The sequence below is a fragment of the Brassica napus genome, chromosome A8, assembly GCF_020379485.1.
Source record: "Brassica napus cultivar Da-Ae chromosome A8, Da-Ae, whole genome shotgun sequence".
In the NCBI taxonomy this organism is placed as follows: domain Eukaryota; kingdom Viridiplantae; phylum Streptophyta; class Magnoliopsida; order Brassicales; family Brassicaceae; genus Brassica; species Brassica napus.
This window is the reverse complement of record NC_063441.1, coordinates 8966768-8989101: the sequence shown is the minus strand read 5'-3', so window position 1 is coordinate 8989101 and position 22334 is coordinate 8966768. Positions and strand designations below refer to the sequence as shown.

The window sequence follows — 22334 nt, the reverse complement described above, 5'->3', positions numbered from 1 at the left end:
ATAAGTTGTAACTTGTAAGGATAAGAGGTCATATTTTATCATTATTTGCTTGGAATTCCGTAAACGTCAAATAAATTGATACAAAAAAATTCTTAAAACAAATACTACCGAACGGAGGAAGTAGATAATCTTTCAAAAAATTTTTTAAAAAAATAAAATATTTAAATTTGTTGTATCTATTAATAATAAGAATCTCATTAATGTTGAAAAGTTGTGTTGTTTTATTCTAAAAAAGTTGTAAAATTATGTTTTTTCAACAATTAATATTAAAGGTTGTGTTGTTTCATCATAAAAGTTGCATTATCCCTAAATGTATTTTTTTTAACAATTTTGTCTTTTTATTTAATTTAAAAGTAGTTATAATATCTTAAAAAGTGTCTTTCTAAAATTTTAAGAATAGTGTCTATTCATTTGGTTGTGTTATTTCATCCTAAGAGTTGCATTAAAAAGTTGTATTCTAATTGTTGTTGATCGTAGTCTTTAATAATAAATTATTGCAACTTTTAATGTTAACCAACCATTGTAACCCTTAATCCTCTATTTAAAGAGGTGTATGCCTTAAAAATCACAACAAATTCATAACTAGATTAGAAAAACAAGAGATTCGTTGTTAAAAAATCATCAAATATCTTTAAAGAAATACATATAAACAAACCAATAACTTTTAGAGTATTTATATCTCAATACCAATTCGACTTCAAAAAATTATTTAAAATCTAATAAAAGTCATTCATAATTTCAAAAAGATAAATCCATAATTTATCAATTTAGTTAATTTTATTTGTGTTATTTTAGTATAATAAGTGTTGATTTTTTATGAAAACTCTCCTATAAATGTAAGACCATATGTTTTTCATAGTTTAAGACAATATTATAAATGAAAACAGTCATATCAATATAAGTCAGAATACATCTATTACGATATCCAATTTTCTTAATATTCTTTCTCAAAAAACAGGTAAATAAATATTAAAATAGTAATATATAAAATTAGTATTAAGAAGGTGTCAAAGTATCTAAGTCTCTTTTTAACTTCATCTCTAAAATGTATTAGTTTTAAGAGTTTTGTCTTTTTAATTAGTTTTTAAAAAAGAGTTAAAATATCTAAAAATGTGTTAAAAATTTAAAATTGTGTCTTTTCATTATAAAAATAACTCTATTATTATTAAGTACAATTTCCTCATTTTTGGGCACGCCACGTCAGAAGACACATAGATAAGTCGAGCTCTCTCAAGCCGACACGTGTCATGTCTGATTAAAACTTCGCGTTTCATTAACTAATAATTCAATAGAGGTGTGTTTTAGTTTGTGTTTGGGCCTTATGTTTCGCTGAAGGAACAGCCCAATAGAGTGCAGTTGCAAACGTAAGCGTCTCAGTAAGCAACTCCGACATGATATTAGGGTTCTTCGAACTTTTGTTCTCCGCCGTTCCAAAGCGTATGTCGATTTTAAGAATCTCTACGTAGGTTTCAAACGCGTTGTTTCATCTTCTTTTTCACAATCTGAAACGCTCTCACTTACTGATTCATCACCTTAATCCTCTTCTTAACTCCATCAACCACGATCTAATAGACTTCAATGTGAGTTTATCTTCTCCAAGGCGGTCTATCTGCAGCTATAAAAAAGTTAGCACTCTCTAACTCAATCCTCTGAATTCGTTTATGGAAGATGCTTTCGAATTCACCTTTTGTTTATGTACAAGCATCTTATAAAGGCGGGTTCAATAAGCGGTTTTGATGTGACTCATAGCAATCTGAATGACTCTCCTCTATCGATTTGACTCAATCGTCGAGTTGCGTCTCCACCATTTCGAGATCTTGAACCAACAGTGCCACTACAACCAAAAATAAACTCTGCTGCATCTACAAACCAATAAGAACCGTGGTCTGGCATGCAACGGAAACCATAGAGAGAAGACAGATCTCACCAAGCTCATGAACAATCTCAAAAATCAGACCCAAAACTCATCAAAATTGAAAACGATAAAAGGCTAAACATAAAGAAAGAGAATCTACAGAGGATCTAAACGGTGGTGGTGCTATCAGATCCAGCGCGTGCCGGTCAGCGGAAAGTTTATTTCTTGGCGGAGAGAGGGGTCGGAGAAGAAATACAGAGGAGAGAGGTTAAAATTTGAACCTTGTTTTATCATCTCTTTTATCTTTCTTCTTTTCTTCATGTAAATTTTTCCTCTCTCTCTCAACGTTCATTAAAGCAAAAAGACATTCTCTAAATGTGTCGTGAATCTTATCATCAATTTTAATCCTTGCATACTTCATTTCCAGCACCAATTCTATATTAAATGTATCCTCCGCAACTTGTCTTCATCACCATCACATCAATTACATTGATGTTAGATGCGCCATATATGCATGTGAATCATATATTTAAAAAAAAATCAAACCTTCCAAAGAGATTACAATTGGGGCCATATATGCATGTGAATCATATATTTAAAAAAAATCAAACCTTCCAAAGAGATTACAATTGGTTACCTGATTTTACCGACTCAATATTCTATAACCATCAGAACGACTCTCAGCTTCAGCCATTTCGAAACACAGTACATGAGGACAGAAGAAACACAATGAATTATTAGTACGTTAACAACTAGGATAGGCCCACCCTACGGGCGGGAAGTAAGAAAAAAATATTTAATTTATTCTCAACTTGAAAATGATTTTAAATATATTTGTTATTCAGTTTTGTTATTTTTATTGGAAATCATATGCTTATCTAGCTAATAAAGAAATTTTATTTTTATTTTATATACTGGCATTATTCAAAATTGCGGTTGAGATTTACATATATGTTTTTTCTCTTTTATATATTGTTAGTATTTTTTTTACATTCTCTTTGAAATCCAATATTATTTTAAATTATGTAAAAAGTAAAATTTACCTATTATTTTTTCGCTTAGAGATTTACATATTTTATAGTTATCAAATAAACCATATCATCCAAAATAGTAAGGACTTTCTAAAAAATATTATTGTTTAGTTTTCAAGGGATAATTAGTGATTATATTATTTTGATTTCCTTTATTTTTTTGGTGGAACTATGATTAGTTAAAATAAAAGCAAGTTTACCCACCACAAAAGAAGGTCAAGTTTATAGTGAAAACACCTGATTTTGCAGAAGATACCTGATTTTGCCACTGCATCAGCCACTGCATTACATAATCTAGGAATACGATATAAAAATCAAACTTTAAAGAATCTGATAAAATGGTAAATACCACTAATATCTTTGCTGAGTCCTTAGCTTAGCAGAATTCCAAGTTTCTAACTAACAACGGTGAATTAGACGATAGGAATGCCTTAAAATCCAGACAAAAATCTGAATACTTTGTCTATCATTAGGAAGAATACAATACTTATAAAAAATACATAAATGATATGACGGAGCTGTTTTCATTTGAGGCATGAACCTAAAACATTCTTTGAATCAAGAAAAAAATCTAAAACATATTTTGTTTACACTATTTGACAGAACACAACTTTAAAAATAATCAACGGAGCTGCTTTCATTTGATGCATGATGAGTGATACCTACAAATAAGTAGGTTCATCTTTCAGATTCATCATAGCTAAGTCAATCTCCTCTCTAGATCATCCACTTCAGTAGATTCCAAGCTGCAAGAATATTTGAACACTGAAAAGAATGAGTTATCTATTTCTGGTAAACTTAATATATTAAAGTAAGCAAAATAGATTGTATTTCTTGTTCTTCATTTATATTCCTGGTAAACTTAATAGATCAAAGTAACCAAAATATAAAAGTAAGAAAACAAATATACATGACGTTGTTTTAGTTTTGAAAGTCATCACTTTCCCTAGTTATATAATATAAAAACGTTACTTTTTTGAACATTATATAAACGTTATTTTAAATAAATGTATTGCCGTTGCCCAAAAAAATAATAATAGATGTATTGTCTTTGCGTAAATTTGTAGTGTGAAGAGTGCAACGAAGGGAGGAGGACTTGAGACCGAAGACGTAAGCAACTCTGCTGCATCTCCAAACGCATCCCCAACTTTCTCTCCTGTGTTTTCCATCAGTGTTTTGGTTGTCGCGTTTAAGGTGGTTCAACGCCTTTGGTGAAAGCTGTGCGGATCTGATTTTAACAACAGCATCGTTCGATTCATCTAAGAGAAAGAAGAGATCATCAACCAAAGATGATAGGAAGAAAGAGTTAATTAGTCCGAGATGATTGTTTTTAGAACGGCTAAAAGCTTGTGTGTGTCCTAAAGTTCTAATGATCTGAGATCCACCTGAGCAGCAGCTGCCTCTGAGAATGTTTTGAGATATTTCAGCTTCATTGCTAGCAGAAACCTTGGCTTCCTGCATCGCATCTACTATAATTTTTGTGAATGACATGAGCTCATCTTCTTCCACATGCAGTGCACATTTCAATTCCGAACTTAAGGGTCAAAGTGTAATAATAGAGACTTTTGGGTGATGTCATTAAGGACGAATTAAAAAAAAATGGTTAGCTGTGTCCTAAATAATCGCTTTATGTGAGTGAAATCGACGAACAGATATAGCGTTGGAGGAAAAAATAGTAGCTTCTAATAGAAACATAAGAAGCACTACAAAATCATAGCTTCTAATACATTGGATATTTCAATTCAAAACTTAAGAATCAAAGTATAACACAGAAACTATTTGGATGATATCATCAAGGAGCATTAAAAAATTAAAGCTAGCAGTGTTCAAACCGTGGCTTCTAATATGAAGCTGGTAAGCACATAGATGGAAAAATACTCAACACATACAAAACTACCTCACAGCTTTAATGGTAGACTCTCCACCTAACTCTTTGCTTTCATCGAATACAACCTTTGGTGACGGAGGCAACCAATCGTCATCACCTGCTACAATCACTTTCACATCTTCATCTTTCTTTACAATCTACATAAAAGCAATTATTAAATGTTTCAGAAAAAAAAAGGTGTGGTTTTTACTAATCCATACAAAGATTCAAGTTCCAATAAGGTTATTGATAAGACCAAAACTAAGGACACGTAAACAGAACAAAGAACAACCGCAAGGATCAAACAACAGTTTCAGGTATTCCATAGCCTTTAAGCATATCAACTTTTTTTCTCCCATCTTTTGTGAGTTGTGAATTTCAATATACACAAAGAACTCAGTGAGCAATACAATCATAAAGATCAATGCTTAATTTGTGGCAACCTTTTGCTCTCTTCCTTATTTGTACTTCCAAGACATCAGCTTCAAGATTTTCAAACCGAGAAGAAGAATTTAATCTCTATATTTTCAAGCTCCGTCGCCAAATCAATAACAGAGACTCACTGTCAATGCAGTTACGAACTCAAGCGGAGGAACAGAGCAAACCTGGGAATCAAGCAGCAACATATCGACTCCCATGAGTTCGCCACCGCATCCGATGTTCCTGGCCTCCCAATAACAGAGCAACTGCACTTGAACGGTGGAATAGCATTAGCCATACTGAAAATAAAATTACTGGTTTCGGAATACGAAAGGAGGAGATGATTCTCATAGCATGAAAGCATACCCTTTTATAGTCGAAATTCCACCACCTTTCATGAGTTAAGATCGCATTCAAGAGAGATCATGGGTATGTATTTAAGAAAGAGTTGAAGAGGGGTAATCTGTAACCGGTATCACTGCAGATTGATAAGGAAGAAGATGAAACGCTCGCTCTTGGAACACAGGTTAAGCCTCAATCTCCAATGGCGGAGAAGTATGCTTCAACCCTAATTGCAAAAACAGTTAATACGCGTTTAAACTAAGACATACTGGAATCGGGCTGTACCAATTTTGAGAATACAGATAAAGCCCGTAACAATGAAGCCCATAAGCCGACCAAAATTAATGAAACGCTGAGTACATGACACGTGTCGAGCCGTCTGAAGCCGATTTTCTGACCTGGCGTCCGACGTGTCACAACCTGGAGAGAAAGAACTGTCTTTTATATATAAAGATGTTTTAACGCTAAGCTGTAATATAAAATATCATTGAAATTTTTAATAGATAACTTTGTTTATTATAAAAACATACTTATCAAGTAACAAAAACAATGACATCAAATCAAATATGTTATTTCCCTTATATACCTTAATTAGATATAATTTTTGATATATATATAATATGTTAATTATTAACCGTGAAGAATATATCAGTTGAATAGGTAATTATTAAGTTAACCAAATAATCTAATTTGTAATATATATATCAATTCATGATAGCTATTTTAACATCTTACCAATTAATTTAAAAGCGATAACATATTTTGTAAGAGAGAACCAAACATGTATCGGCTAATGACAACATATTATATAAACATGTAACTGCTAATTTTGAACGTACAATGTTATATGACTTGTTAGAGTGGTAAACAATTTTGTACCATTTAACAAACTATGTATCAGCCAACGTCGGCTATTTATTAACAGCTTACAAACAAGTTTTAAAAACTTCAACATGTTTTGAAATAGCTAAACAAACATTTCTATGCTCACAATACTTAATGTTTAGCATCTAATCAAACATTTATTAGTTAAGTTTTTAAATAGCGACTACAAATACTTGCAACTGAAATGTTAGATTCATGTCATTTTCAACTATGTTTGAGAGACTTCATTCTTTATAACTACACGGCTCATCCATACGTCTATGTGCTTACTAGCACGTCACATGAATCGGTAAAATCTCTCCAATACGCGCAATGGCGATCGAGATCAAGTGAACCGAAAAAGAAGGTAGTGATAGTACTTGTTAGATCTAGGCTATGTGTTAAATGAAGCATGCATAAGTGAAATAGAAAAACAAGAAGTATTTATTTTAGAATTGAAAAAGTATAAACTATTTAGAGATTTTAGGGAGATAAGAAAGAGAAATACAAAGAAGAAGATAGATAAAAAGAAAAACATTGTTTCGGCATAAAATTTATGAAGACACGTGAGAGAGGAGAGTGATAGTTTCGGCAGAGGTAATATTGGATTATGAAAATGTCAATATTGTCAAAAATAGTGTTAGGATAATTAGCTAATATTTTTTTGTATGTATATGAAGCCTAATTACTCTAAAATATATTTTATAATTTGATCAAATTATAACTGCAAAATATTTATTTTTATCAGTTCAACTATGATACATATTTCTAAAATTTTGAAATTAAAATATTTATTTAATTTTATATGGTATAAAGATTAATTTAAACGATACTAAAATATATATTTTTATTCTGAATATCTAATAAGTAAAAAGATTTTACTCATGTGATTTTATGATTATTTGAATCTTGCTATAATAAAAAAATTAAGTCGTTGATCACAAAATTTTTAATGAGGAATTTTAACAGTCTTATTAATTCATAGTCGTTTAAAACTATGTACTAGTTCTTTATTTTTATTAAGTGTGTTCTATTCTCACACTCTTGATATTGCTTCAAAAAATTTATTCCTATTAATTTTATCATATTTACTTTGGTAATTTTTTTTATTAATATATAACATATACCATATATATAAATATTAACTATATATACATATAACACAACCATATATATATATATATATATACAGTTTAAAAGTTTGCTAAATATCCAAAATTATTTGAAGCACAAATTATTAAATGTTATCTAACCTATTTAAAATTATCCGAATACTTTTATCTCAAATATCTAAATAATATGAATTATCAAACAGTTCTATCTAAATCATCTTAATTACTTGATGTTTTTTATGAAGTATCCAAATTTTAGTTGAATTACCCAAGCAGCCTGTACTTAAGATAACTGAACCGGAACCAAACAAGACCCTAATTTTTTTTGAATATTAGATGGTTCGACTGAAAATTATCTGAACCGATCAAAACGAAAAGTTAACGATTCTTAAATAAACTAGGAGTTCTCTCTCCTCCTTCTTAGAGAGAGATAATTCTCTCGGTTTCTTCTTCCCTCTTAACTCAATTCTCCCTTTCAGAGGGAAAGGAATCATGGGGGAGGAGAAGAGAATTTTTGTTTTCTGATCAATAGATCAGATCCTTTTGTCTTGTAACATATTTTCGATCTCTTGATCGAATATCTTTTCGGTTAGCCGATTTTCATCTTCGCAAGGCGAATCTTTTTGTAGTGGTTTCTAGCTTGTCTTTACTCTCCTTCTTCATTTTATCACATTCCGGTTACCTCTTTGATTTTCTTCTGTTCTGTCGGTCATGCTCAATCTCTATCTCTAGATGAAATCAATCTTTGCCATTAAAACTGATTTAGGCAAAGTATTCAGAAAGGATAGAAGCTTGAGGTTTACATAAAAGTCTTCCCGGTTTGGCTCAGTTTAAGGAGAGTCAAAGCTTGTTTCTACAAGTGTTTTGACAATAACTGATATCAAATCGATTGAAGCTTTGTGGAGCACAACACATCCAAGGAAGAGACTGAAGATCATAGAAGGCAAAGGAGCATAGGAGAGTAAGTTGGTATTCGGTACTGGTATCGCGGCGGAGAGAAGATACAGGAAGAAATGCATCGGAAAGTCACGGTGGAGGAGCTCTGAAGCGGACATGCTTACCGCTTTTTGCATGTTGGACGCGTGTCAGATGATGTGTCTCGTGCGGCTCCATTGATCGTCAACGTCAATACACGAAGACTTTAGAGTTTAGATTATTGCTTTTTTGGACTGTAATTTTATTACTCTCTGTTGGGTTTTGTTATGTATAAAACCTAAATACCATGTGTAATTTTGCCATTTGGGTCAGATCAATGAAAATTAAGTTGACAAAAGAAAAAAAAAACTTTTAAATTTTTTCTAGCTGAACTATTCAATGCCCAAAATAAGTGATCCGAACCAAGATCCCAAATGTCCAGGCCCAAATATCAATACTTGACAAAAAAATTGACAAAAGGAAGACTAGGGATGGTTATCTAATAACGAAGATAGTTGGAGGGTCGTATACCAAATCTCCAAAGACGAATGTAAAAAAGTTAGGCAGCTACAGAAAACTCATCAGAAACGCGAGCGAAAATGGGATTCTAGCGTTTTCTCTAGTCGCCTAACCTTCTTCTTCTTCTGCGCCTTACAACCTGCAATCTGCATCACAACTCAGGTGTCTTCTCTCGTTGCTTTTCGACACGATTCAGTAGTTTTGATTTCTGATTTCGGATTTCGACATTGTCTGCCTCTAGGGTTAATCGATTAGAACTCGGGTTTGTGATGATGCTCTTTCTAGGGTTTTAGAATCATCTGTTACGCTTCGATTTTGTCGATTAGCGTGATTAGGTTTCTCTGGATTGCTTACCTGTTTGTATGAAAGTAACATATGTGATCTGAATGTTATTGTAAAGGAGGCATCTTTGAAAGCAAAACATTAATATTGAATGGAGTGCAACCGAGACGAGGCCTTAAGGGCCAAAGAAATCGCAGAGAGCAAGTTCAAAATGAGAGACTTTGCCGGAGCCAAGAAATTCGCCTTGAAGGCTCAATCTCTCTTCCCAGAGATGGAAGGCCTTTCTCAGATGCTATCCACTTTCCATGTCTTCATCGCTGCTGAGACCAAAGTCAACGGGGAAGTCGACTGGTACGGTATACTCGACGCGGATCCGCGTGATGACAACGAGACGCTGAAGAAAAAGTACAGGAAGCTCGCTCTTATGCTTCACCCCGACAAAAACAGCTCTGTTGGAGCCGATGGAGCTTTCAAGCACGTCTCCGAAGCTTGGAAGTTCTTGTCTGATAAGGAGAAGAGAGCTGCTTTTGATCGTAAGAAGAGTTTGTACACTATGTATAACAAGGTTTCTGTCTCTTCTTCTAACAGCGGCTTCTGCAATTTCGCCAACAACGCTAGTTTTGCTTCAAACGTTAGGCCACCGCCTCCGCCAACGCAGAAGAAGAACAATCCTCCACCGACCCATAAGAGCAATCCTCAGAAGCCTGCTCAGAAAACAGGACAGAGTGATCATCATCATACAGCTGCAGCTGATACTTTCTGGACAGTCTGTAGGAGATGCATGACGCAGTACGAGTATCTTAGGACATATGCCAACTGTAACCTTCTGTGTCCTAACTGTCTACAGTCCTTTTCAGCGGTACAAGTCCCTAAACCGGGTATGTTAAGCCACTGGAGCCGTCTCAACAGTGCAAAGCCAAAGTCAGCTGATGCTGCTATTCCAGGTGTATTCAACAACTCCAAGTGGGCATTCTCAAGAACCAGCAGTGCAGCTCATGCTGCGTGTATGGTTCAAAAGGTTTATGAGAAGGTGAAGAAAGATCGCGAGGAGGCAGAAGCAACTGATAAAAGAGGAAGGAAGAATGCCAAAAGGAAGTGCATTACTACTGATTCGTCTCTTAAAAAGAGGAAGGTAATAGGAGAAACCGAGACAGGTGGCTCTGGTGGAAGAAAGGTCGTTTACTATGCGATTGCTGGTGAAAACGGAAGGAACATGGGAAAGTTACATGTAACGAGAGAGAGAGCATCTCCCAGACTCAAGAAAAAGATTAGCAAGGAGGCTGTAACAAGGGAGGTGAAGTCGCGTTAGCGTTCTGAATCAATTGAGGTAGATTTTTTTAAGTTATCAAGGCATAACTGTGTGGTTGATGTGTCTACTATATATCAGCTTCAGGCCATCACTCCTAGGATACATATATTTTTGTAATGCGGGTCATTTGGTAATCTCTTGGTTCTAACATTGTAGAGAACAGGATGGATCTTTTTTTTCTGGGGGGTAGATGATTGCAAACTACTTCAACATTTTTAACAGACTCAGTGTGTGTCAAGTTGTGTTTGTACCAAACAATCATCACTTGTTCTTATGGTCTTTTTTCATCTCAGTCACTTGGCAAAACGTTTTGTCTTCTTCTACTTTAGAATCTGAAAATGGTGATTATATATGAGCATGATCGAGTCGATGACACTGACAGTGAGTCCAGATAGGACGAGTATTATTTTTTTTTGATAAAATGTTAAATTTATTAAGCATCAGCAAAAAGAATAGTTATGTACTAAGAAATAAAATTTTCTATGGCCTAAACATGTGTACTGAACCAAAGTTGCATCAGCCTTTGAAGACGAGGTTTAGCTGAGTAGGTGAGACGTTCAAACCCATGAGTAGCAAGGTGAGCAAGAGTTTCTTCCCAATCCGGATCAGGAGGCCGACCTAGAAGCATACCAAAAACCTCTAATCAGAGCGTGTATGTGTAAGGACAAGCGAAAAATAGATGGTCCTTCGTTTCATTAGGCTCGCCACAGAATAAACAGCCTTGAACCTGACCCCAAGCGCGCATTCGATCACCGGTAGATAGCCTATTTCGTATAGGAATCCAGGTAATAAAAGCAAACCGTGGTACCCTTAGTTGAAACCAAACCACCTTTCTCCACGGCACAGTCGGACGTCGTGCACGAATCTGTTGCCAAGTCTCAGTAGTAGTAAACCTCTTGCTATAATCATTCTCATTCCTCCTCCATAGTACAACGTCTGGACTGATACAATCTTCTTCCATGGTATGAGTTTCGATGGCTTGGATGAGATTTCGCATATGTTGATCACGACATCGGCAAAAGTCCCAGCCACCATCACTTCTCACATCACTGATCAGAGCTGCCCTCGCAATACCAAGTTTCTGTGTGCCTATTTCACCTGCAGCTTCAATCAATCTCCCCAAAGATGCCATAGATCTGTCCAGAACCTCACTGATTGACCATTGTGAATTTCCATACAAAGGAAGTGCTTTGCTATAGGTCTTAGCTGCAAGAGTTTGCACCAGACCCATGAGAGAAGGTCTCCCTATAGTTAATGTCATCTTTTCTAGGTGAAACCTTTAGAAACAAAGCGAGCCTTGTATCTTTAAATGTTACCTTTCGAGTCGCGTCTTAAAGACCCATTTACAACCAATGGTCTAGAAACCATCAAGCAACTCTACTAAGTACCGAACTTCATTATCACCTATAGATTTTATCTTTTTGCGGCTTTAAACCCTTTCCAGAATTGTCACTTTCCATGACCTTTTGAATGCAATCGGGTATTCATCAATGTTTAAGCCACATTCCCTTTCAATAGCAACCACATAGTTATTTGATATGGCAGATCATCTTTCAGATCGCTTTAATGTTACTTGTGATTCACTATTCTCTACTTGAATTGTGACAGGTTCATCAACTATATATTTTAGCTAGTGGTATCGGTGCATCCTTATGTTTTTCTACTGTGTAAGAACAATTACCTTAAGTGCAACTTTAGGTGAAGGAACTTCAACCTGAATTTCATTAATGTTCACCCTTTCGCAGTTCACAACTCCCACTAGTTTCACAATTCCAAATGAACCTAACATTACCCGATTCAGCTATTCTCGTACTATGGTTAGAACAATAAAAATTACCCCTTTAATCTCTCGATAGTCAATAAAAATCCATTGACAGTCTTATGATCAAGTTTCTTTCCATGTGGATTATATAGCCTTGTTTCTCTGGTTAACCCATACATGTAGATACTTTAAACTAGGTTTTCTTCCCGTCCACAGTTCATAAGAAAATCTTAGGAACTGCCTAACTAGGAGCCCGGTTCAGCATATACGATTCAGTCTAATGCATATATCCACAAAGAAAGAGATAAAGAGCATTTACTCAACATGCTCCTAACCATCTCTATTAAAGTACGGTTCCGCCTATCAGCTACAACACTCTACTGAGGAGTATTGGACATAGTATATTGTGCGCAAATGCTTTTACTTTCAAGTAACTTTGCAAATGGACCAGAAAATAATCCATCCATCACCTTATCAGATCTCACTACTTTCACCTTCTTATCTAACTGCCTTTCTATTTAATCAGTGAATACTTTTAGGAATTCCACATGCTTAAACTTTTCATGTAGTAGATAGATATATCCATACAGTGAATTATCATCAATAAAAGTGAGAAAATACTTTTCACCACACCATGGAAGAGCACCAAAAAAGCCACATATATCAGTGTGTATTTACTCAAGAAGCTGAGTACTTCTTGTGGCTGGTTTCTTTACAGTATGTATAGACTGTATTATAGGAGTATATACATACATCTAGGTCACTAAAATCTAACTAAGGAAGAATTTCATTCCTTACCAACCTCAAAATCCTTAAACATGACCTAGTCTTTAATGCCACAAGAAAATCAAACTCTCATTAGATGTGTTACGCCTAATGTTTCTACTTTCAATCACCATGTGATACTAGACATTTCAATAAGATTCCTTTCATAGCAAACAAAAACTTTAATGTTTACTTTCTTATTGAAACGACCCTTCCTTTTAGGACAATCCTACTTGAAGAGTTTCATTATATTTCAAAAGAAACACTTCATTTCCTTTCGGATATGAATTTCGAGTCCTTTCAAGAAAGACTTGTTATTCCTTTTGTCCTTTCTACATGATATTTTGTAGCTGCTACTAGCACTTGCAAGACCTACGAGGTTAGCAACTTGGTCTTTTATCGTCCTTGATCTCCTCTTGAATAAACATAGCCTTTAATTCTTTAATGTTTCATCATCTTTACTGATGTTGTAATTCACCTGAAACTGACTAAACTCAAGAGGGATAAAGTTCATGATGAACTGGACTAGAAACTGTTCATGCACCTCTATTCCTAAGGTCTTTAACTTTACAGCCAGATTGGACATGTGTGTCACATGATTATGTATTGGTTGGGACCAGTCAAACATTTTCATAGTTAGCTCATTTATGAGACTACCTACATTTGACTTACAACCACACCCAACTATAAACACTCCTTAAATCTATTTTATAAAGTCCTTCTCATTCTCTGTCTTAGGCATCAATGATTTAACTCTTTCTACCGTCATCAACCTTTTAAAATTCAAACTCAGCCTATTAGATCGTGCTCGTCTCTTACACTGAGACTTTTTCATGTTCTGAGCTATCTTCTGTAATGGCTGAGGGCTCCACATCATTTACTTATGAAAATGTCCAATTCCATTACACCAAGTGTAAACCGGATCTTTTCGGACCAGTTGCCATAATTGAGTGCATTGAATTTTACGACATAGTTAACAAATGTAAACACATTTGATGAAGTTGCAAACTTTTATACATGCTTACCCTTTAATGCTTTGAAACTTTCCAATTTGCATTTAAGCAACTTTTGGGCAATACTTAAACACAAACACTTTTAGTGATGCTAAAAAACACTTTAATGATTAATCATTTCAAACTCAAGTCAATAGCATCCTACCTTTGGGTATAAATACTATCAACTATAGTAAAAGAAATGCTTAATCCTTTTCATATTATTATCTATATTTAATGATCTACCTTCGGATGATCTCCTAGAATATAGAAAATAAAATAATTGATCATTAAAATTTTAATGTCAGTTAGCATCTCTTTTATCATGATCAATTATACTACTATTAATTTTAATATTTGTAAGTAAATAACAAGATCACTTTGGTGACTAACATGTTATAAACTATACAAACATTAAATCATTAATAGGTAAATTTATTCTAATATGATGTTAATATTTCATAACATAATCATTTATATATTGTATTAATATTTCATAACACAAGTTACCTATTAATAAAATGCAGCAGAAGCATCTTAAATCAAACATCATTTTTATATAATGTTAACTGATATAAAACCCTAATATTATGTTAATATTTCATAACATAATTTTTTTTTATATATTGTGTTATTTTTCATAACACATACCATCTTTTATATTGTGTTAAAAAAAAGTTATAACACAACTAATCTTTATAGCGGAAGCAATTAAACTATGAAGCATGTAATATTCACATAAATTCATTATGGTATTTTGGTCCATTATAAAATACCAGTAATGATTACCATGAGATATATAAATATCAACCAACTAACAGCTCACGTACAGTACTAGTAAGTGTTTGCATTGCTTCACGGTGACTTTTCATATAAAGCTTTATGGCATCGTAAGATTCTAATGTTTCAAACAATTATTAAACACTCGTTTGAATGTTTCGGGATCATTATGATGCTGTTCTATAATGTGCTGAGATTACGAGATCGTCAGAGAACGATAATGACTCCGTACGATCCCGAGCGTTTCATCAAATAAATCATGAACACTCTTTAAAACGATTTCATCTGTATATGTTCATGAACTTGCATGAAACCAAACCTGGTGAATTAATCAAATCTAAATTTGGCTCTGATACCACATGTTAATTTATTTTAACACCAAGACCTAGTTAGATTTGTGTTAATTCAATCCTAACACATTTCTAAAGAAGGTAGAAACACTAACCTTGATCCATGCTTGGATGCAATCCCACCAATTGATGTTCTCCTCTTTAACTTTCTCCTTTTGGTGATTTCTTTGATGGAAAAGAAATCCCAAACTATCCTTAATCTCTCTTGTTGATAATCAGTATTGTTGTTTTGTGTTTTTTTTAAAGACTCTTTTTCTTTTGTGCATACAAGACAATTCACAAATTCTTTTTGTATTAGTCACAACTCTCCACAATTCCAACATAACTCTTCGATATAATAACCGTACCATAACAACGTACACTCATATATATTATATAACATTATTTAATATATATATATATATATATATATAACATGTATGTATATAATCATGAGATTAAAGATATTTATAAATATAAAGTAAAGTAGGATGGTTATCAGTATACCCGGATTCTAACTCATTAATCGAAAGCGATCCATCACGGTATCGTCTTTTATATTAGAATCTAAAAACAATGATATGAACTTGAACTTTATATTAAACCAATATACACATAGGTCATACAAGAATATAAAATATTCTTACATCTTCAAGTCGTTCAAACGCAGCATCAACCTTCGCCGTTCGGAGTAACCAGACTGACTATCTCCTTGTGTAGCTTCTTTGTTTCTGGTAAGAAATGGAAAAACGCAAAATATTTAAAACTGAATGGGCCGTTGACCTAATGGAATAAAAAAGCCCAAAACCAGTAACTGATAAGGAGCAAAACACGTGTGACTCACGTGGTTCTTTCTCCTACTCTCTGGCTGTTTCTAGAGCTTCTTTTTCTGAGGAAGGGGTTATAAAACTGCAAGTAGTAATTTCCAGAACACAGATTGTAAGATTTTGAAGGTATTTATCTCTTTACTCGCTACGTTTCTAATTTCTTTGGTTTCAGATGAATTTAGGATTTTGATTTCTGTGATGGGTTTCTAGAAACTGCTCTTGTTTTTGTTTCGATAAGAAAATTCTGAAGCTTGTTATATCTTAACTGATGGTCTGTCTGTGTAGTACTCTTCTCTGAGCTTCGTATGGAATCTAAATATATATATATATATATATATTATTATTATTTTTAAAGCTGATTTGTGATTTAATAATATCACTTTTTCAGGGATTGTTTGGAGAAACATCAAAGATGTCAGAGACTGGAAATGATGAACAGATGGATGTAGGATCGGTGGTTGAAGCTGTTTCCGCTGATCATTCCTTTGGCGCTCCTCTCTACGTAGTCGAGAGCATGTGCATGCGCTGCGGAGAAAATGTATGTCTCTCACCTCGACTGGTATCTCTCTTTGTAGCAAGTTTGTATTTGTTAGCAAATTGATCGAATTTACTAATAATAATATTTCTATAGTGTACTTCAGCAATAATATTTGTTCTTTCTACAATCCAATGGTTCCTGAGAAGTTAAGTCGGGGTAAAACCTAAAGCAACTTATTGGCTATGTCTCAGTTTGAGTTGAAATATGTTTGATAATATTTGTGGCAATCAATTGGAGAAATTTTATCAGCTAGCCTTAGTTGTAAAATATTTTCTTGATCTTTTCCAGGGAACAACTAGATTTCTGTTGACCTTAATTCCTCACTTCAGAAAGGTACGTTGTGTACTCTTGTTTTGAATAGTACTACTATCTCAGATCACATTCTTGAGCACGCAAAGTTATATTAGTTGTATGTTTTATGTATACGTTTTCTCTGCGCTAATTAAACAAGTTTGCTGTTAACCTTACAGGTCTTATCATCTGCATTTGAATGTCCTCACTGTGGAGAAAGGTGAAATTGATATTGAAATGCTTGTTCAGTATTCTCTTTTAATAAATCCTTTAATTTTGTTTCTGATCTATTTAATAGGAATAATGAAGTTCAGTTTGCTGGTGAGATTCAACCCCGAGGATGCTCTTACCGTCTAGAGGTTTCAGCTGGGGATGACAAGGTTGGTGATGGAATTTGTTCTTTTTAATTTTTAGTTTCCTAAGCAAGAGCTTTGCCTTGTTGTTTCTTTCTGATTACAGATGTTTGACCGGCAAGTTGTGAAATCTGAATCAGCCACTATTAAGGTCAGTTTGCTTCTCATAATATTTTTTAAAAAAAGAACTGATTTGAAGCAGGAAACTGACAGTAGTTCGCATGAATGAATACCTTGCTTTCAGATTCCTGAACTGGATTTTGAGATACCACCAGAGGCCCAACGTGGAAGTTTGTCAACGGTAAGTCCTTATTAACCATCTTTATTTATTTCCTTTGTCAATAACTGCCCCTCCTCTTTTTCTTTGATTTCCAGGTAGAAGGGATATTAGCGAGGGCTGCTGATGAACTAAGTGCCCTTCAAGAAGAACGCAGGGTATGTTTCTCATATTCCCATTTTTTTATTGTTTTACAGGAACCTTAAAACGTTGTTGTATTTTGCTTTGACACAGACAGTAGATCCTAAAACTGCTGAAGCAATAGACCATTTCTTATCTAAACTGAGAGCTTGTGCTAAAGCAGACTCATCCTTCACCTTCATTTTGGATGATCCTGCTGGAAACAGTTTCATTGAGAACCCGTAAGGATATTATTTTTACTTATATTTCGTTTTATTTTTTCTCTTCTGACAAGCTTACAACTTATGACAGGCATGCCCCATCGCCAGATCCTTGTTTACACATCAAATTCTATGAGCGAACACCCGAGCAACAAGCAGCTCTTGGATATCTTTCTAACTCATCTCAGACTGGACAGCCAGAGAGAGACCACCCTCCTTCTACTGCTGCTATACCCCATGGAGCAATCGGAGCAGCAGCTGGTCATCGGGCGATTGCTCAAAGTAACAGCACTGATATTTCTGATAATTTGTTCAGATACACTGCACCTGAAGAGGTAACTTCTGATCACTTGAGAAAATAGTTCGGTGATAATATATATATATATATTTCATATCACATTACTGTTGTTCAGGTGATGACTTTCCCTTCAACTTGCGGAGCATGTATGAAGCTGTGCGAGACACGCATGTTTGTGACTAGTATCCTTTTCAATTCCCCTTGGTTTTATGCAATATATATATTGTTGTGTTTGCTGGTGGACTCTTACATGTTTGTTTAATTAGCACTTGACATTGAATAGAAATCCCGTACTTCCAGGAGGTTATTGTCATGGCATCTACATGTGATGATTGTGGCTATCGCAACTCTGAGGTCTGGTTCCATTGGCCTTGATCTTCATAATGATGTAAGATGTGCCTGGTGGTCTTTAGGTTATTTAACTTCTTTTTTTTTTTCTGGTTTTATTGTGAGCAGTTGAAGCCTGGTGGTGCAATTCCTAAAATGGGAAAGAAAATTATCCTCTCCGTGAGGAACATCGCTGACCTTAGCAGAGACGTTATCAAGGTTAGTTTTTCACATTCTCTTTGGATAAACGGTGGACAAGGATAGATTTCTCGTTCTGTGCATTTTAAAGTAGCTGAGGATGTCACGTTCCGGCTATTATATGAAGTTTTAAGTTTTGTATAGCTTTCATAATTTCCCTTCTAAATCTATGTTATATTCTAATGCCCTGAGAAAAAAAAAAGTGGTTATGTAAGTTGTCAGGTCAGGCGGCCAAACTTACGAGAATGTATGTAGAATAGGCTTGTTTGATCTTTTTGGGCTTTTATTATGGCTATATAACACATCTCATTGCGACATCTAACGGTGGATTTTTGTGTGTATTATTAGTCTGATACTGCAGGAGTGAAAATCCCAGAACTTGATTTGGAGCTAGCTGGTGGTACACTTGGTGGAATGGTGACAACAGTCGAAGGGCTAGTCACACAGATCAAAGAAAGTAAGTATGACCTTTCAACATCTTGACGTTAATTATCCTTGTTGAGTCTGAACTCGTCTTATCTGTACTGATCTCAGGCTTAGCGAGAGTCCACGGGTTCACTTTTGGTGACAGTTTGGACGAGAGTAAGAAGAACAAGTGGAGAGAATTTGGATCCAGACTAACCAAGGTAGCAACTCTTATTGATTTTTCTTTTTTTTGTTTAGTATTATCCTTACTCTTGTTCTTGCTGTTCAAGAAAAAGCAAAGCAATAAGATATTTTATGAAGCTATTTATTTTATTCTCTAACCTTATGTGTTCTTGCAGCTCCTAAGCTTAGAAGAGCCATGGACTTTGATTCTTGATGATGAGTTAGCGAATTCCTTCATTTCACCTGTAACAGATGATATCAAAGATGATCACCAGCTCACATGTAAGTTCCTCTGTTTTCCTCGACTACACTCAAGTTGGATCATAAAAAGATCAAGAAAGATATTCAGTAGCTGTCTTGATCCATTGCTTGACACAAGTTGCTGTTGTATTTGTGCTGCAGATGAGGAGTACGAAAGATCATGGGAACAGAACGAGGAGTTGGGTCTCAACGACATAGATACTTCTTCAGCCGATGCTGCTTATGAGTCCACAGAGACAACTAAATTACCTTAAACATGAAATGCTGCTGTCACTATGATACGTTTTAGTCGGTGATGATCTGCAGATATCAAAGCCGTAACTCTTTATGGCTTATGCACACGAATTACAGAGTAAACCAAGTCATGTTATGTAATGTTTGAGCTTCTTTTTCTTCTTATGAATTGTGTCCGGATCCTTGAATACGACCTCGTTCCTTTTGCGTTGTATTACAGTTTAGTATGGGAACTTGGCTAGGCATGCTTCATAGCCTTCCATGTCTTTATCTTCCTATACACTATGATTTTCCAATTGCCATTTTCATCGGTCAGATACTATTAAAGTATAAATATATTAATCTACTTTGTTAAAATAGAGTTCTATTTTTTATCTACCAAACACAATTCTATGTTAGACCATTCATTAGAAATTTAACTAAATATCTTAAAATTACTCGTATATGATATTCTCTTAAAAACAATAAACATCTAAACAATAACATTTCTAAGAAAACATAAATATATTATCATTAGGTCATTATCATCTGACTGTTTATCATATTTAATATCGACTATATTTTATATATTTCAGTAACTAATTTTGAAATTAAATAGTATAGCCCAATTCTTTTTAAATTATCAAATTAATTTTTTATATAAAACAAAATAAATAATATTTTATTGGTTGTAACATTTTATGTTGATATTTTTAGTAAAAATAAAAAAATTAAACTGAAATATAATATATTAAATAAAATAATATTTTTAAATATAACAAAAATAATTTAATTTATTTACATAAAAACATTTTGAGAATAAAAATTTCTAAAGAAAGAAGCTAATAATTTTTTTTATTAATTCATATAAAACTAATGTTTAAAATTAAACTACTAATATCGATGTTGCATTTTAAATAAATAAACAAAAACACTTCATTAATGTATGATTTATACAATATCATCAAAAAAATTTCAACAAATATAAATTTTCAAAATAAAAATTATATACATAAAATTGATATTAGATATATATCTTTATAACATATTTTATATTTTAAATATTAATTTAAAAATATAAATATATCCGCACAGATGTGCGGGTTAATATCTAGTCTTGTATTAAAACAGAAGTCACAACTTTGATTCATGTGTGATTTTTTAAAAAAATTGACGTAATGGACTTATATATATTACTATAAAGTCATGTTACATATAATATTTAATCTTATCACTTAAATTTTGGATCTACTAGGAATTTTTATTGGGTTATCAGTAATTAGATTTAAACAGTAGATGATCCATTGGGTTTATAGATAGTTTAAATTAAATAGATATAATTTAATGTTGTAATACTATACCTCTATATGCTAAATATTTCAATAATGGATTTAAACATTAGATGATTCATTGGATTTATAAATAGTTTAAATTAAATAAATATAATTTAATGTTGTAATACTATACTTCTATATGCTGAATATTGTAATATTTGTCGATGTTAACTTTTAAAATTATTAAAAAAAATTTTAAATAACAAAAATCATATTATCCAACAATGATTAATTTTTGCTACCTCAAACCAATGAACTTAATTTTAAACTATATAGTTTATTTTAAAAATTAAAAAAAAAAACTAAATGTTTAATTATTTACTCAATAATATAAATCTATGAAGCGAAAATTTAATTTTAAAAAAACTATAAATTTTTAAAATGTTACAATATCTTTGAATATGACAATAAAATAATATTTTACTAATCTTTATATATATATAGTTATGATTTTAATAATAAAATAATAATCCAAAAATATATATATAGAAGAAGATACAAATACATGTGAAAATTTGAAATAATCTATTCAATAAAAGTATATACAGTAAACTTATTATGTTTTAAAATTTGATAGACACATATATATATTATAATATATACTAATTTAGAATTAAAAACAAAATATTTATATAAAAATAAATGAAAACAAAAACCCGCGCATTTGTGCGGATCGAGATCTAGTTACATAATTAATTTGCAAAGAAATGATTATATATATATATATATATATATATGCTAGATGACTCGTCTGCTCTCATGGATAAATATTTACAAAATGCATAAATTATAATTATTAGTTAACTTAATATTGGTTTTATACTATTTTAAATTTTAAACCATTATATAATTCATATATATGAAAAGTAAATAAATAATTATGTTAAATATTTCTTTTGTTATTTTAATCATACTATCAATAAATTTGTTAGATTTAGTTATTTTTAGGTATTCATTTGAAAAAAACACATAAATTATTTTACATTAGTTGATATCTTACGTACAAAACTACTAAGGAAATTGTCAAAAAATATCATATTCTTAGTACTACTTTTCATGTTTACACTAGATCTGGGTATTTGAGTCTTCGGGTTGGTTCCTACCGGATCCGGGTCAGTTTGGATCTGAAATTTGAAAACATGTTAAAAATCTGTAAATTTCGCGTAAGCTAGTACCGGTTTGATTCCAAGTTTTTTCTGTTATTTTTCTATGCGGTACTATTGTTTTCGGATCAGTTTGTAGACTTGTAGTAGTTTGGGTAAAATGTAACCTGTTACCCGAAATTTGAACCTGCAATTCTATATTAAACACTAGGGTCGGTCTGCGCTACGCGCGGAATATGAT

General features: G+C 33.0%; 2 protein-coding genes and 1 long non-coding RNA gene across 7 annotated transcripts; 2 read left to right on the top strand and 1 right to left on the bottom strand.

Moving 5' to 3' along the window:
* Window positions 1-1250: 1250 nt before the first annotated feature.
* Window positions 1251-5889, bottom strand: LOC106391021. Of its 2 annotated transcripts, XR_001278405.3 has the most exons (5): window positions 5540-5888; window positions 5359-5439; window positions 4272-4911; window positions 1685-4145; window positions 1251-1609 (listed from the first exon to the last, which is right to left on the bottom strand). It is a non-coding gene; the product is annotated as an uncharacterized LOC106391021 (long non-coding RNA). The 2 variants fall into 2 exon arrangements; XR_007315658.1 differs by having other exon boundaries at window positions 1685-4911; window positions 5540-5889.
* Window positions 5890-8887: 2998 nt separating this feature from the next.
* On the top strand, window positions 8888-10822 carry LOC106390922. Its single transcript, XM_013831473.3, has 2 exons — window positions 8888-9087; window positions 9326-10822. Exon 2 carries the CDS (start codon window positions 9359-9361, stop codon window positions 10514-10516), a length of 1158 nt encoding a protein of 385 aa, XP_013686927.2. The 5' UTR covers window positions 8888-9087; window positions 9326-9358; the 3' UTR covers window positions 10517-10822.
* Window positions 10823-15933: 5111 nt separating this feature from the next.
* On the top strand, window positions 15934-19992 carry LOC106391546 (zinc finger protein ZPR1). 4 transcript variants are annotated; one of them, XM_048738587.1, is made up of 17 exons: window positions 15934-16097; window positions 16360-16530; window positions 16798-16842; window positions 16980-17020; window positions 17099-17180; window positions 17260-17304; window positions 17398-17454; window positions 17529-17588; window positions 17665-17792; window positions 17863-18106; window positions 18185-18251; window positions 18353-18423; window positions 18526-18615; window positions 18943-19051; window positions 19129-19220; window positions 19359-19464; window positions 19585-19992. In XM_048738587.1, exons 2-17 carry the CDS (start codon window positions 16384-16386, stop codon window positions 19695-19697), a joined length of 1497 nt encoding a protein of 498 aa, XP_048594544.1. In that variant the 5' UTR covers window positions 15934-16097; window positions 16360-16383; the 3' UTR covers window positions 19698-19992. The 4 variants fall into 4 exon arrangements, with proteins under 4 accessions (XP_048594544.1, XP_013687672.2, XP_048594543.1 ...); XM_013832218.3 differs by having other exon boundaries at window positions 15935-16097; window positions 16360-16509; XM_048738586.1 differs by lacking the exon at window positions 15934-16097 and adding an exon at window positions 16222-16242.
* Window positions 19993-22334: the final 2342 nt, after the last annotated feature.